This window comes from Thamnophis elegans, chromosome 1, assembly GCF_009769535.1.
Source record: "Thamnophis elegans isolate rThaEle1 chromosome 1, rThaEle1.pri, whole genome shotgun sequence".
Classification (NCBI taxonomy): domain Eukaryota; kingdom Metazoa; phylum Chordata; class Lepidosauria; order Squamata; family Colubridae; genus Thamnophis; species Thamnophis elegans.
Genome location: NC_045541.1, coordinates 129235279 through 129252268, shown reverse-complemented (window position 1 = coordinate 129252268; position 16990 = coordinate 129235279). Strand labels below are relative to the sequence as shown.

Here is a 16990-nt window from a genome sequence, read left to right as displayed (position 1 = left end):
TGAGGACACGAGATCTCTCTGGGTGAAATGACAACTTTATTATGTAGCAAAGCTGAATATATAAACTTTCATACGCAAATGAGGTTTTCAAACATTACAAATGTCATTGGTTACAAATTATGCATCTAGACCAATAACAGAATTAATAACTGCGTGCTTCCTAAGTTTCACGTGTGTGCCCTACTTTAGCTGTTTTCCAAGCAAGTACAAAACAAGCAAACAGGTGTCAAGAACAGTTTGTGGTCAGCTACATCCGTCCTGTGTGGGTAGATGTGCAGACCCTGCAAGTCCCACCAAGCTACCTGTCTAAACCATTTCCTATAGAAAGTCTGCTGTCAGGTGCAGCCTAGCAAAAGGCCTGCTAACAGCAAGATGCAAGGAAAGGCATTCTCAGAGTAATAGGGTAGCAACATACCAGCTCTCATTAGATCTACCATAATGGAATGGAATGTAATAGCATTCCATCAATTCCAGGTTCTCTTGTCTCATCTATATATAGTCCATTAAAATCTGCTGCTTAGTTAGTAGTTAAGTAGTATTAAGTTTATTACTTTTGCTTTGGTGTGTGAGATGATAGATAGGTAGGTAGATAGGTAGGTATGTAGATAGATAGATACCTTACACAAACACACACATATATATTAGGTAGGTAGATAGGTAGGTAGATAGGTAGGTAGGTAGGTAGATAGATGATAGATAGATAGATAGATAGATAGATAGATAGATAGATAGAAGATGGATAGATGGATAGATAGATAGATAGATAGATAGATAGATAGATAGATAGATAGAAGATAGGTAGGTAGGTGGGTAGGTAGGTAGGTAGGTAGGTAGGTAGGTAGGTAGGTAGATAGATAGATAGATAGATAGATAGATAGATAGATAGTAGGTAGGTAGGAAGGTAGGTAGGTAGGTAGGTAGATAGAAGATAGGTGGATAGGTGGATGGGTGGATAGAAGGTAGGTAGGTAGGTAGGTAGGTAGGTAGGTAGGTAGGTAGGTAGATAGATAGATAGATAGATAGATAGATAGATAGATAGATAGATAGATGGATGGATGGATGATAGGTAGATAGGTAGAAGATAGAAGACAGACAGACAGACAGACTGTGTGTGTGTGTGTGTGTGTGTGTGTGTGTGTGTGTGTGTGTGTGTTTGTAAGATTGACAGAGAGAGAAAGAGAGAGATAGAGATATGCCCATTTCAAATAAAGGACTCAGGAGAAATATAGATATCGACCAGTCACTCCATCTTAGTGCACATCACTATCATCCTGTATGACAAGCCAGCTGAAAAACAAAAGCCCTTGTCACTTTATGGTTCAAAAACAAGCACACCCTGTAACCAAACCAGTCAAATGCTAAGACTAATAACAACATTATCATAGTAATAAAATAAAATGAAATAACTATTCATTAGGAGCTCAGTTGCCATTTTACTGTTTGCCTATTAAAAAGGAAATGTTATGGCATAGAGGAAGTAAAAAGCCTTTTGTAAAAATGATGCAGTACTAGATATATTAATCTAAGAAAAATCAGAAAAGTAGTTTTAAGGCTTGATTCAGCTTAATGTTATATATTTCAAAGTATTTCCAATTAGTTATGCCTAATAATAATTAATTTGTCTTGGATTTCTGTGTTGGAACTAACTTCATGCACAGATAAAGCTATCTTGGTAACATTAGAACTGATCTATGCAGGACCCATGGTTCACACAATTTGTTTACATTGCTATGTATCAGGTTCTCAGGAGCGGCAGGAGCAGCAGGGCCTTTTCAGTGATTTATGAAGTGCTATTTAATGGTAGCAACATTTGACATGTTCACTATCCTTGGCATCTGCCCCATCCCGCCCAATCCCAGTGTTTGAAAGATTAGGGTTCTCACAACCTCTGCTGCTGTCATGCAGGTCAGGAAACCAAAATCCAGGAATACAATTTTATGGTTATAAGGTATAATAACAGCCCATCAGAGTTTTCTTCTGCCCAATCTTATTTCAAACAGAATCAAATTTTGAGTTTCTTTCTGACATGTCTCACACTGGGTTGTCATTTCACTTCCTTTAAAAGTTCTTCCATTCCATTATTTCTACACTCCTTTCTAGTCGCTTTTCTGGTGATTAAAAAGCTCAAAATACAAAACTTGAAATAATTGCTCTAAGACTGTACCTCTTCCAGTCATATAGTATAGAGGTATTTGGCTAGATTCCTCTCTTCCTCCATGTCCTCTCCTTGGGGTAAGCTCAGAAGAGATAAGAAAAACCCAACTTCATTTCACAAAGAAATGCCAAATGTAAAAACATTTTTGAAAAGATAAGATACGAAGTAAGTAATGTTCAATATTGAGGAAAATAAATACAAAGCTGTTTAAATCACAGTGTAAGATGGTTGCAAATTAATTAAAAATCAAAAAGAAAATATAGTGTTCTGGTTGCAGCACAAGATGGAGCTAGTATGCTACATTTAAAAAAAATCAATATAAAGAGGTTCAGTAGGATTGAAATTGTTACAGATCACCAAAAAGCTGCTAAATAAAATATCTCATTTCCCAACCTGAGGTATAAAAATAAGAACGTTGGCTCTCCATTTTTTTAGCTTATATAGAAAAAGTATTTATTTAGCATACGGCAAATACATGAACTTATAGTGATTCAGATGTTAATGTGGATGAATTCAGAGTGTGATGGAGCCAACTGTCCATCATCTTAATGTGAGTGAATTCAGAGTGTGATGGAGCCAACTGTTGAAAGGCTGAGAACGCTTTCTTGATGGAGTTGACTACTCTTTCACCCTTGGGACTTTAGAAGGCCCATTTTGTTTACCAGTTGCCATGTATTTAAAGAGCCAGGGGGTCTAAAAACAATGTCTAGCTGCCAACTGTCATTAACTGCCAATTCTCCAATGTAGTCTGGCTGCCAATTGTTGCTAGTTGTTTGGTTCACACTACCATGCTAGGTGCACCATGTGGAGGCAAACTAGCATCACACCCCATATAGAGAAATAAAGTATAACATAATGAAATTATAAGAGTTAGCATCATAGAAAAAATAATAATTTTTTTAAAAAAATAGATGTAGCATTTATTGTATTTTTCAGACTATAAGATGCACTCGAGTATAAGATGCACCAAGATTTTGAAGAGGTAAATAAAAAAAAGTTTTTGCACTCTGCATGCCTCCCAAACTCTCTGCATGCCTCATTTTTTGTGAAAAACAAGGCATGCAGAGAGTTTGAGGGGTCTACAAAGTACTCCTGGGAGCTTGGGGGTGGGGCAAAAGAAGCAAAAGAAGGTCCATTTTTCGCAAAAACTGGTCCGTTTTTTGCAAACAAAAAAGGGAATGCATATGCTTTGGGGGGCTTGTAGAGTGCTCCTGGGGGCTGGGGGGAGCAAAAGGACAAAAAATGGCCTGTTTTTTGCTCGTTTTCCCCTCCACAGCCCCCAGGAACACTTTGTAAGCCTCCTAAAGCCTGTGCACGTCCATTTTTGCGAAGAGGTGGGGTTTCAGGAGGCGAAAAATGCTGTATTCAGTGTATAAGATGCACCCAAATTTTCACCCTCTTTTTGGGGTGAAAATGGTGCATCTTATACTCCAAAAAATATGGTACTTGAAACAACTGTCCCTCTACTTTAACTTTCCAAGGCTTCCTAATTTCTTGGAAATTCCTGCCTAAGGTGGAACGTAATCAAAGGCTTTAAGGAATTATGCTAATCCTAGTTTTTACCAGCCACAGCTCATAGCTTCTCTCTGAGGCTGTGTTTTGAAAGGAGCATATCTTTTCTATCTGCAGCAAAGTTGGGGTATCCGACTCTGCGAATATATGAGAGAAAGTATCTCCCCTTATAGAAATGTGTATTCCATGCCCAGCTGTCAATCTGCAACATTGTGAAGTCTGGCAATTCTTCAAAACTTTTTTAAAGGAGGAAAGAATATCTCTAATGGCATCCAAAGCCTATTTGATTACCAAACCAACCCTAAATTCAGACTGATATGAGTCTGGAAAATTATTGTTCTTCAAGAGAATCTGGGGCTTTCAGGTTTTCACCAAAAATAAATACAGAAAAACTCGCTTATAGTTCTCTAATGAACCTATAGGTTCAGAATAATTTTATTCAGAAGATATACTTAATTGTCACCAGAACCATCCCCCTCAGACAATCATATGCTTATCATAGAGTCCTCTACCTAATCCCACTAACTTTAATTAGTTATGATGTACATGAGTCAAGTATAAATGATCAGCCTTTCTATATAAGAGAATAACAAGATTTAAAAGAATAGCTTTTGTAAAGGCAGTACATTATAAGGTGGTATTGTTTAAAAGCTTGGTCCTACATCATTCACACCATTGTGATGTATCAGAACCAACCCTTTAATTAAGGATAAAATTGGTGAACAGCATTCTAATTTTCTCATTATAAAGCAGCTTAAAGCAGGAAATTTTAAAATAGTGATAATGATCACCCTATAGATGACTTTTGAAAATATTATCTATAATTTAGAATATCAATAAAATTTAGAACTTTGCTGTGAGGTTTTTTTTTTTTGAAAACAGATGTTAAAATATATTTCATGTTACAATGAGACACCTATGATTAAATGGGTGGTTTTTTCCCCCAATCAGTGTAATTACTGAAGCATATCAACAGACAGTTTTAATTTATATATCTGAGGTAGCCAAGAATTATAAGTGTCTTAATTATTTTCTAACATACAGCTTAATTCCCTTTGTGAAAGCTATTGTAATTGAACAACCTTTTCTAATTGATTAGGTTTAAGGTTAGGATTAGGATTAGGAACTAAAATTTCTGAAACCCAAGATGTCTTGTATCTTTTTAGTGTATTTGTTTTTGTATTTGTGTGTCATATTATACACTACTTTCTTGAGGATTCTTCAGCCTCTTTGGCTTTTTGCTCTTTTTGTGGGTACCTTTGAGTCATTGTGGATTCCTGGTGACTGCTTGAACAAGTCCCTGCAGTTTTCTTGGCAGGATTCTTTGGAAGTGTTTTTTTTTTTAATTTCCTAGAGTTTAGAAAGATTAACTGGCCCAAGATCACGTAACTAACTTTGTGCCTAGGGTACTAGAACTAGAACTCACAGTCTCCCAGCTTCTAGCCCAGTAGCTTAATCACTACATCAAACTAACTCTCCTTAGTGACATCTAAGTGACATCTTAGTGAATTGTTTGTGATTGCAAATTGTGACCACTGATGAAGGTTCAGTGCAAGAAAAAACAGCAGTAGGATTTTTAGCCACCTCAAGCAATACAGTAATCTCAAAAATATAGCTGAGAGAAATTCAGAATAAATACTGTTGAACTTTTAGATTAAAATAGAAAAAGAAAAATTTCTAACACTAGGTCAAAAAACCAGGATAAATGTAGGTGTGACACCATAGTGAGATTTTGAACTTGACTTAAGAAGATTATCTCAATGCATCATTATAGCATAACAATCCTTAACAGTGTTTTGTTTCCTACTCTGGTGCCCATGAAATGTATTAGGCTTCAAACTACTCTAAATCCCAATCAGCATAGCCATAAACCAAAAACTGACCCAAAGAAAAAGAGTTACACATAATTTTATTTTATTACATGACCCAGAATATCTGAGAATTCTATAATAAATTTTCTAAATAGAAATATTCCTTCATACCAAGCACACTTAATGTAAAGCAAAACAACACTTCTGCATATAGAAAACTGATATATCTAAGTAAAGTCTAAACTTCAACCTATTTCGGACACATGCATTTTTTTGTTTGTCCAAAACTATATAAGAATGTGTACAATCATACAGGTTCCCAAAACAACACAAGATTGTTTAATCCAAATTCTGTGCTGAGGCCAATCATTCTTTCTCAGCCATAGGAAGCAGGCATTGGCAAGCCACTTTTGAAAAAAACTTGCCAAGAAAATTGCAGGGACCTATCCAGGGAGTTGCCAGGACTCAAATAATTGACTCAAAGGCCCAATAAAATAAATCATTGCAGTACCACAGCTAAAGTAGAACCTTCCATATTGGCAGAATTTATAGCTCTGGGGCTTAATATAATTAGCCATTTGTTTTGAATTTGAACATTCATATTGTCAAGGGTAAATCTTTCAGTGAACTGAAAGATTCATTCTTCAAATAAACGGCAGAAATGTATTCTCAATTTACATATTATCCTAGGTAAGTTAAATAAACAATCTGCAAATTCTGTTCCAGATGTTGAAGTCAGTTAACAGTTTTTATTTTTATCATATGGATCCTCAAGATGTCACAACTCCCATCTCATCATCAACCCAAGCCTAATTTCAGGTCCACTTCCTTGATGTCACAGTAAAACTACAATGGACACATAAACCTTTTATACAGAAAACATACCACATAGGACATGCAATACACACCAACATACTTCCAGCTTTCATCTGGAATACACTACTAAATCTATATCTTTTGTTCTAATTAATTAGAAAGATATGCTCAATTGATTCATTCGGGAAACTAAACTACTTACACATCAAAAACAAATCAATACAGCAAAATAGATTCCCAGGAAGGATTTAATATCAGATCAGATACAACAAGCTACTAGTTGTCACTTCTGTTTCTTCTCTGAACATCAATTAAGAGCAGAAGCTACTCAAAGGCATTACTAATAAATGCAGTGATTCACTTAGCTGTGGTAAGAAAAGTCATAAAATGGGTCAAAAATTCACTTAAAACTGTCTCACTTAGCAACTGAAATTTTCAGCTGAATTGTGGTCGTAAGTCGAGGACTACCTCTATTATCAGGAGTGAAAGTGTTTTTCTGGTGAGGCCTGTCTATCAGGGCAACCTGGTCTACCCGAATATGGGACATAGCATGATACTTCCCTTTTCACCTTTCAGTCCCAATCCAGGAGCTTTCGCAGGCAGTCGCTTCCATGACAAACTATAAGTTACCATCTCCATTCAAATCCTGAATCTGATGCTACTGTCTTGCTCTCACTCCTGTGTAGTCCTGTATCCTGGACTATTATAATAAAATCACTCCTTTTTTATTACCCTTCTTCGCTTGTCATTATCTAGCTTCTGCTTCCTTCCTCAGGGAAGGAAACCAAACTAGATTAAAATGCCAAAGAGTACATTGGTTTCTCATAACTTCCTTTTTATTTTTCACATAGTTGTATTTCTACTTCTAGCACAGAACTATGATTTTAAAGAAAATAATCCATTTCAGACTAAGAAAACTAAACATCTGCCTTTATAGATATATTTTCAAACACCACCTTTGCTAGTCTTAAAATGTACTAGCAACAGTTGCGGATTTGGGAATGCCACAAACTTTCTGGTACCCAGTAATGTTGATTTAAGATATTTTTTTAGTCTGAGTTGCCAAAATTTTGGATTTAGGCATATTTACTTTCCAGAAGTTGATGGGGAATGGGAAAAATGATTACAAGGTAGCTAAAGTATGATAAGCTGCACCTTCTATGCTACCAGAAATGCCATTTACTGGTTCAGTGATATATGGGTCTACTCAGGAATAAACCTGTGCTTCCAGATAAAAAGATAAATAATTGCAGCACAAAGCTTTAAATACATATTTAAATGTGTTCTTAATCATAAACTTGTGCATCTCAGGAAGAAGTTCTCAGAGGATGCTTACTGAGTTTCGTTTCTTTTCCCATCTTAGTCTCATATCTTGTGCACTGATTTATATGCTATGTAAAACATGCTTTAGTCAAATAACCAAGTGAGTGTACACTACCAGATTTTCCTGTATCTGAATCCCTTAAGTGCCCTGCTGGGAAACAGCAGTTTAACAGACATATTTGCATCATATTTGCTAACAAAATGAAGTTCTAGAAGCAACAGCCCAGAGTAAAAATGAACAAAGCTGCTGGAACATTGGGTTAGCTTCTCACTTTTTTAACATAAAATCATATTCTATATAGCCAGTCCTCAACTTACGACCACAATTGAGCCAAACATTTCTGCTGTTAAGTGAGACATTTGTTAAGTGAGTTTTGTCCCATTTTATGACTTTTCTTGTCACAGTTGTTAAGTGAATCACAGCAGTTGTTAAGTTAGCAACTTGGTTGTTAAGTGAATCTGGCTTCCCCACTGACTTTGCTTGTCAGAAGGTCGCAAAAGATGATTGCATATGACCCTGGGACACAGCAAAGGTCATAAATATGAACCAGTTGCCCAGCACCTGAATTTTGATCACATGATCATGGCATGCTGCAAAGGTCATAACTTTGAAAAATGGTCAAAATACACAATTTGAATGGTCAATTAAATAATTGTTGTAAGTCAAGGACTACCTGTAATTAAACACATCCTGTCTAGGTTCACAGATTCCACAAAATCATAAAGTGGCTCATTGGATTTTGGTATCAGCTGGCGTGAGAATCCAGATGTTACACTCCATAGACCACAAATCATCACAAAGCATGTTGTAGAAATCCAGCCAAGTGTAGATCATTCAGTAAGTGTGAAAGGCATCCTCAGCTAATGAAAGCTGGATGTTTGGTGACAGCTTACACATCCCTCAAGTGTATTCAGTGCTCAATGTTACCAAAGGCCCGCAAAGAATTTGCGGTGATAAAATCTGTCCCTTTCCTATTTTATTTTATACTTCTATATTGTGTTCTATATCAGTATTTCATCTGAGTCACATCAATCCACTTTCTGTCCTGCACATCTGCCAGATGTATTTTAAGTAATTTTTCAATGATCTTCCCTGATCAGCTTCTCTTTTTGGAGGGGAAATCATCAATACATAATCTTAATATGACTTATGGCTTATCAAGTGTGTGTGTGTGTGTGTGTGTGTGTGTGTGTGTTTGTGTGTGTGTGTATTCATATTTAAATAGCATATTTAATTCAACACACACATTTCTGGTTGACTAACGTTCTTGTACTTAGTTCGACGCCACTGGAAGTTGTGAATTTTTCTAATCCTCCCAAGAGTTCTTTGGAAAAAAAAGAAAATCATGCAACAAATTCTTACTGGAGTGTAAAGCTGCTGAAGAGTGTTTGCTGCACTGCCAACTTGGCAACAGTTTTTTTTTTCTTTACTAAAAGAAGTTACCGTATACAGAGATTCCAGATGTGCCAGAACTATTTTTATTAGGGGCCCAACTGAAAGTGCATTCAAGTGAAGTATGCATTTTCTTTCATAATTGCCAAATGTATTTTATTATGTCTCAGGAAAAAGGGCACAAGAAATAAGCATCATTAGTATATTTTTATGATTCATTAATTTTAATACATATCTCTTTCATTAAAATTATTGTAATTAAAAGTCATTTATATTAATCTTCTCCTGAATCTGAATTGTTCCAGATGTTCTGAATTATATCTACATAATCATTGACTGTTGTCCCTCATGACTAGGAAGGATGAAAATAGTAGTCCAAAACACAAGGCTGGCTCTGTATATACACTGAGAAATGTTTTAGGTAGATCATACCATTTAATTTATTCATGTTGATTTTATTTTAATAATTAAAAAAGCAAAAGTGTAAAACACTTAAAAGCTGCTTGAATTATGAATGCTAGAAAAAAGATAATAAGCCTTCTACATATTCTTATTGAATTGTCATAAATCAAATCTTTATTACTGTCTTTGACCAGCCTATACAGTAAAAAAAAATGGCAATTTAATGTAGCAATTTTTTATTACAAGAAAAAATGCATATCTAATTAAAAATGCTCGCTGAGCTTGTTGCTCTCTGAGCTTGGTTGTTTTCTTGCAGATGTTTCATAAGCAAACTAGGTAAAATGTTAAACCTGGAGCTACAAATATTCTGTAATTTAAATTTTTGCACAATTGTATGACTTAGGGAACATTTCTGGTCACCTAGTATGTAAGTGTGACCCATTAAATGCGCCCCCGACAAAGCCGCGCCGACAAAACTGCACCGAGAAAACCGTGACGTCGAAAGCACTCCCACAAAAGAGCATCGACAAAACCGCGCCCACAAAAGCGCAATTAGGGTTAAGGTAAGGGTTAGGTTTAGGGTTAGGGTTAGGGTTATTATGTTGTTTTTGCATTGTTTGTTGATGACGCGCTTTCGTCGGCACGCATTTGTTGGCACGCTTCTGTGGGCGTGAGGTCAAATTTAGAGATGATTGGGGAGTTCAGACCACATGGTGGGGCAATATTAAAAGGAAAGCATATGAGAATATGAGCAAGATTTTCTACCTCATTGGAGCCACAAAGGCAAAGTCTCTCTAAATAAGGAATCCTATGAAATCTTCCCACCAAAAGTGCTGGTGGAAGGGTATGAAAGCAGGATCTATAAAAGCCCCATGTCTATTTGCTTAGTGTTTTTTATTTGTCTGGTTGTTTATTTAGTTTTAGATTGCATCAATATCCTGCAGTAAAGGTCTTGTGGTTATCTTCTTCTTCTTTTACTTTTTCTCTTAAGTCTCTGACTAATATTTGATACTTCCAGTAAAAATAAACCAACATTGTACTTTTCATGACACAGAAGAGTATAGCATACCTTCTTTGTAGAGTTCAATGTGTGCCCTAAAATATGATGTGGACTTGGCAGTAATAGGAACACGAACCATTATAAAATTTGCTTCAGGCTTGATTTTAGGAGAGTGGAACTTCAAATCTTGCAACTGCTGCTTGTTAACAACAAAATACAGAATTCTAGTTCTTTGCATCCATCTCGTAATCAACTACTGTAGATTTTTACAGATCAGATTTGGTGGCTCTATCAAAGCAAAATCTTGGAAACCCTTTTGTCAAAAGGTGAAATCTACACATAGCTTCACATTTTTACTTTTTTAACAAAATGGGACAGAATTTTCAGGCACAGAAGCCTGTCTGAATAGATAAAGGTTGTCCAGTTTCAGACATATGGGTACAGTAATTTTGATTTTTTTTTTCCAGAAAAGAAAAATGCCTACAGCTTTTTTATTCTGAGACATAAATAGATGACACTGTAAGAGTAAAAACAAAATTTAGCACTCCTCCCCCCAAAAATGTGATTATAGAATATAGAAGAGCTTCTGCTGAATCACTCTTTGAGTTTTGAAGGTAAAGTTGATAGTCACCACTATTCTCTCACCCCTTACATATCCCCTTGCACTCTACCTCAACTCATAGTGTGACTGCATTCATCCAAAGTAAATAGTATGATTCAATATTTGTTATCCATACCTGATACACTAAGGAATCTTAATGAATTCATATTTGGTAAAATTATGTTGATCAACAGCTTTTTAAAAATGCTGTTCATTTTGAATATTCAGCCCCTTTTTCCTCATCCAGTTAGGTTACCAAAAGTATAGAAAATTGGACATAATATTGGAAAGAAAGAAATCGCACCATTTTAATTTCTAAGCATTAAAGTCTCTATTGTATAATTTCTTTATATAAGAATGTGTCTGTATGTACAGGAACACATGCCACTTTGGTGTAGTGGTTAAGGGATGAGGCTATAAACTGGGAGACTGGGAGTTCTAGTCCTGCCTTAGGCACAAAGCCAACTGGGTGACCTTGGCTAATCACTTTGTCTTCACCCTAGAAAAAAGATAATGCCAAACCTTCTCTGAAAAACCTCTCCAAGAAAACTTGCCCAGGCTGTCTCTGACAATTGGACATGACTGAATAGAAAGAAAAAAAATGTTTTCCTATGTATCTATAGGAAAAAATAATTCTGCGAAATGAATTTATCAAAAAATTTTAAAAAGAATAATTTAAAAAGAATATCAATTTCAAAGATATTCCTATTTACTATTTTTTCCTAGGGAAGACATTTAAGTCTACTTAGAAACTGAACTGTATGTGATTATATTTGCCTTGCTATGTGATACATTGTATGTGTGGGAGCCATTGTTTTTTAAGATTTGATTAAACTTTTATTGTTAGCTTTGTCATTGGATCATATTCATCAAATCCAAGTTCTCAGCCAGATATTTTCTTCCAGTATTGAACAACATTTAATCTCACTGCTGTAAATGTAGATCACGTTTCTCATAATATTGATATCATAAATTATAATATATAATTCTAATTGTAATTAGTATATACCATATTTTTGGAGTATAAGATGCACTTTTTTTCCTCAAAAAAGAGGCTGAAAATCTGGGTGCATCTTATACATCGAATACAGCATTTTTTGCCTCCTGAAGCCCCACCCTCTTCACCAAAATGGCCGTGCATACCCTTATGGAGGCTTTCAGACAGCTCCTGGGGGCTGTGGAGGGCAGAAATGAGCAAAAAATGGGCTGTCTTTTCCCCCACCCCACAGTAGCACTTTATAAGCCTCCATAAGGCTATGCATGAAATTTTTTTGACAAAAAATGGGCCTGTTTTTGTGAAAAATGGGCCGTTTTGTGCTTGCTTTTAGCCCCCCCCCCAACCTTCCCAGGAGCACTCTGCAAGCCCCCCCCCCCAAGGCTATTCATGCGTCTTTAAAAAAAACGGGCCCATTTTCGCAAAAAAATGGGCTGTTTTGGGGAGGTTTGCAGAGTGCAAAAACTTTTTTCCTTTCAGAAATCTCTTTAGTTAAAGTGAAGTCTCTCCCTACCTACCTACTATATTTCTCACTCTTTCTTTCCCTCTGTATCGCTCTACCTACCTACCTTCTTTTATTTAATTTTGTGCGTCTTATACTCTGGTGCGTCTTATACTCTGGTGCATCTTATACTCCGAAAAATATGGTAAACAATATGTTTCTTTATCTTTTTTTATTTTCAATATTCCAAGTCATATAAACAATAGAATGTTAATAAATTAAGTTAATGCTGCTCAAATATCATTACTGACATATCAACACTGAAACAATATAATATATCAAAATGTACAATAGAATTAAAGGGAGGAGGAATGAGTATAGACCAGGGGTGTCAAACTCGATTTCATTGAGGGTCGCATTAGGGTTGTGCTTGACCTCTGGGGGCCAGGGTGGGCGTGACTAGGGTGGGAGTGGCCAGCTTTACATTACTTGTGTCGGTGCCTGTGGTGGCTCAAGTGCTCTGCCAGCAAAAACGGGCTCCCGAGCTCCGTTTTTGGCTGTGACAGCCTCGTGCAACTCTCTGCCAGTAAAACAGAGCTTCAGAGGGCGGCTCAAAGCCCTCCCAAGCTCCATTTTAACTGGCGGAGGCACCACAGGCCAGTCTTTCGCTGTTTCCAGGGTGACCCCGCAATCCAGATCTAAGCACCCTGCTGGCCAAATCTGATATCGACCATCCAGATTTAGAGGTGTAAAAGGACTGCATATTTGAAGTGCTGGACTATTATCTTTGTGTTCTAGCAAAACTGGAATACAGGAAAAGCTCATTACTCTAAGACTTGTGTTTCATGTAAAATCTGAAGTTATCTAATAATAGTGCTGTATGAACTGGAAAGAGCCAACATGATGTGATAGAAAATTTAAGCTGTATTTCAGTTTAATTCTATGAACATAATGTACTATTTTTTACAAATTGTGACGTAATCTTGAAAACTTCCTGTTGAATTGGGATACAGGTTCTTCATGGACTGATTGTGTGGTCTGGTCAAAATAACATGTATTTACTTAGTATAATTTACATGGCCATATACATTTGTATACCACTGTTCCCCACAGATAGTGTTTTGTTCAGGGGTTTTTTTTAGATGTGTCCTTCCATATCAGAGTTTGTTGGTTTGTCAATGCCATTAATATAGTTACTTTAGGGAAATGTTTTAAGAAAGTATTTAGGAAATACTTTAGAAAATATTCAAGGCAGGCATTGTGTGTTCTATATGTTCTGCTCCTGTTTATGCTGTAATAGAGCCCATGTTGGTAGACTATGTTATTTCACTTGAAAGAAATTCATGGCAGATTGTTTTTACATCCCTAAGAATTGCCTGAAACAATGTATAATTTAACATTCAAGAAGGAAGTTAGAGATAAAATATGAGCATAACATTTAGAAAATTCTTACAATCCTTGTAAAATGTATATTTTTAAACCCTAATATAGCTTCTAAGTTTTCATTCACTACTTTCATAGGTTCCAAATTCAAAGAGGAAAATCTGATCCCTCCGGGTACAAGAGCCTTGGAGACAGTTTTAAAACTATATTCCGGACGGAAGGGTAAGGATACCACCATACATTATAATTTTATGATTTTACTCCGTAAAAAATGTTATTGCACTGCATTTCATTCATTTCACATCTGTACCTTTTTTTCATTCTGAACTGGAGTTCTAAGGTAAAGAAAACATATTGGGTTGTTCACTGCAATTAGAATATTTTTTAACCAACTGAGATGCTTCTGCTATATTAAACTTTATGATCTGTAAAGATTTATGCGACTGGGGCTGAAGTGTTTACATTATTTCTTAATTAATGTGAAAGGGATGTAGTTTTATTAATTATTGCTGAATGACACTTTTATGTATTATAAAAACTTCTTGCAGTGATGCTAAGGAACTAAGAAAGTTGGCATATGTAGGACCCTGAAACCATTTTTTTGTATTTTAATTGTGAGAAAGCTACCGTATATACTCGAGTATAGGCCGACCCGAATATAAGCCGAGGCACCTAATTTTACCACAAAAAACTGGAAAAGTTATTGACTCGAGTATAAGCCTAGGGTGGGAAATGCAGCAGCTACCGGTAAATTTCAAAAATAAAAATAGATACCAATAATGTTTTTGAATATTTATTTCAAAGAAAAACAGTAAACTAGCGGTGTATTCAATGAAATACTTCACTCACCTCATGATGCTGATGTCCCGCTGTGATGATGATGTCCCGTGCAGCCGCGGGAGCGATGTCCCGCCTCCTATGACACACGGCACAGTGATTCCTATCATTGGATCACTGTACCAGAGGAGGTGGGACATCGCTATGTGGCTGCTTGCCATAACAAGGAGGAGGTGGGACATCGTTGCAGAGCGGCAGGAGGGGGAGGAAGGGGAATCGTAAGACAGCCCTGCATTACATTAGAACGTGAGGAGGGGGGATGGTGCGGTGCGCGCTGCGCGGCAAACTGACACAGAGGGAGGGGAAACTCACAGGGGCACTGGGCCATTCACGAGTGTCACCCAGCGGCATGGCCCCGCCCCTTTTTCTCCTCCATTTCAGGCAAATTTTTCACTGACTCGAGTATAAGCCGAGGCGGCTTTTTTCAGCCCAAAAAGTGGGCTGAAAAACTAGGCTTATACTCGAGTATATACAGTAATATGCCATTTTACTGACATCACATGAGGTAAATTGATGTCACGTTTAAACAAAAGAAAAATAAGAAAAGATTCCTTGAAATGTATGCTTAATTTAGAGGTCAGTTCCCCTATTGTTTCAAGAGTAGTAACAGATGCTTCCAGGCAATTAGCAACAACTTTTTTGGATTATTAGAACATTATTTCTCATGACTGAAAACAGCCTTATCATATCATAAGGAGAAAAGTACGTGCAGTTCCAAAGTGACACCGATTATCTGTAGCAGGAGGGAAGCAATCTGCGGGCTCCCATTTTTGCAGTCTCTAAAGCTCCCACCCCCCAAAAAACACTGCCAAACTTTCAGCATGATTCCCTCTTTCTTGCTTCCCCCCCCCCTTTGGTAGATCGATGTTTAAAATAACTGTGCTTAGTCTCTAGAGTAATAAAATATTGTTTTCTGTAAGACAAAAAAATGAACCGCTTCCAAAATCAAGAAAAAAAGGGCCTAAAATCTCAGCCCGACACAGTCTACTAATATCATTCCATCATCAGTAGTGGACCTCAGAAGCCAAAACACATTCAAGAATAAAATAAAACTGAAATCCCTGGAGGAAAACTATTTCCTATTCCTGACCTAGAGAGTAAGAGATTTCTTTATTGAAAGTATTTAGGACTAGGCTGGACAGGCATTTGTTACTAATATTCTAGCTCTTTCTTTATTACACTAATTGAGATTTGATCTGATGGACTATCAATCCACAATTCTAGATTGTATCTAGATTGTGATGGACTCTCGCCTAATGTATCACAAAGTAGATCAGTGTTTTTCAAACTTGGAACTTTAAAAGAGGTGGACTTCAAGAGGTGCAGTCCTCCCAAGTTCCATTTTCGCTGGGAGAGGCACCATGGGCCAGTCCTTCACTTTTTCCAGAGTGGCCCCGTGGGTCAGATCTCAACACCCTATGGGCCGGATCTAGCCCGCAGGCCTTGAATTTGACATTGATCTAGTGTAAGCAGAATTGATAGGGTTGCAGCTACTAGTGCTAATTTTCTGAATTATTTAATATTGGAACTGGCAGGGTGATAAGCAATAGCATAGTTTGTCTTCTTTTTTTTCTTTTTTTTTTTTCGCTTTAAATGTTTTATTCATTTTCATTTTCAATTTTGTACATTCACTTATATACTGGATATTGAATAATATAATAGTAAGAAAAGAAAAACCCCAACCTAAACACAACTCATAAACCCAACCTATCGCTTTCATACACCCCTTCTTCTCCCCCTCCAACTTTCCTTTCTCCCTCCAACAATCACCCCTCCTACTTCCCTTTCCCCTCCTATCTTCCTTTCTCGCCTCCTTCCCCTCTCATCCTCCTTACATTCCCCTCTTCCTCCCTCCTTACTTCTCCCTCTTCCTTTCCTCTACTTCTCACTATGGTGTATTCTATTCCTTAATCTATTCAGTTACGCTAAAAAGAAAAAAGAAAGGAAAAAAGCAAAAAGAAAAAAAAAGAGAAAAATAAAAAGAAAATATAAAAATCAACAGTATACAAGTGTATTCTTCTTGTTCTATATATTGAAACTATATCTTCACCCACCCACCCACCCCCAATGAACCCCCCTCCCTAACCCCCTCCGACTTCCCAGGTCCCACACCCGGCACAGTTCAGTACCCTTCACCTTCAAAATATCTTATTAACAATAATAATGAAAATAAAATAAAAAGAACACTCCGAAAAAGAAAAAAAGAAAAAAAGAAAAAAATGAAAAAGTAAGTAAATAAAAAAAACTTAAAAATCTTTTACATTATGCTCAGCCTCCCATCATTCTTAAAGTTTAAACAGTGTGAATCATTACATTTATAT

At 36.6% G+C, this 16990-nt stretch overlaps 1 protein-coding gene across 1 annotated transcript in view; it reads left to right on the top strand.

Annotated features, from left to right (window-relative positions):
• SLC25A21 (solute carrier family 25 member 21) overlaps positions 1–16990 on the top strand; it is a 285555-nt gene that overhangs the window by 195807 nt on the left and 72758 nt on the right. Inside the window, exon 3 of the mRNA XM_032230978.1 lies at positions 13971–14054. Within this exon, the coding sequence (XP_032086869.1) occupies positions 13971–14054 (84 nt within the window). The remainder of the gene's footprint in view (positions 1–13970; positions 14055–16990) is intronic.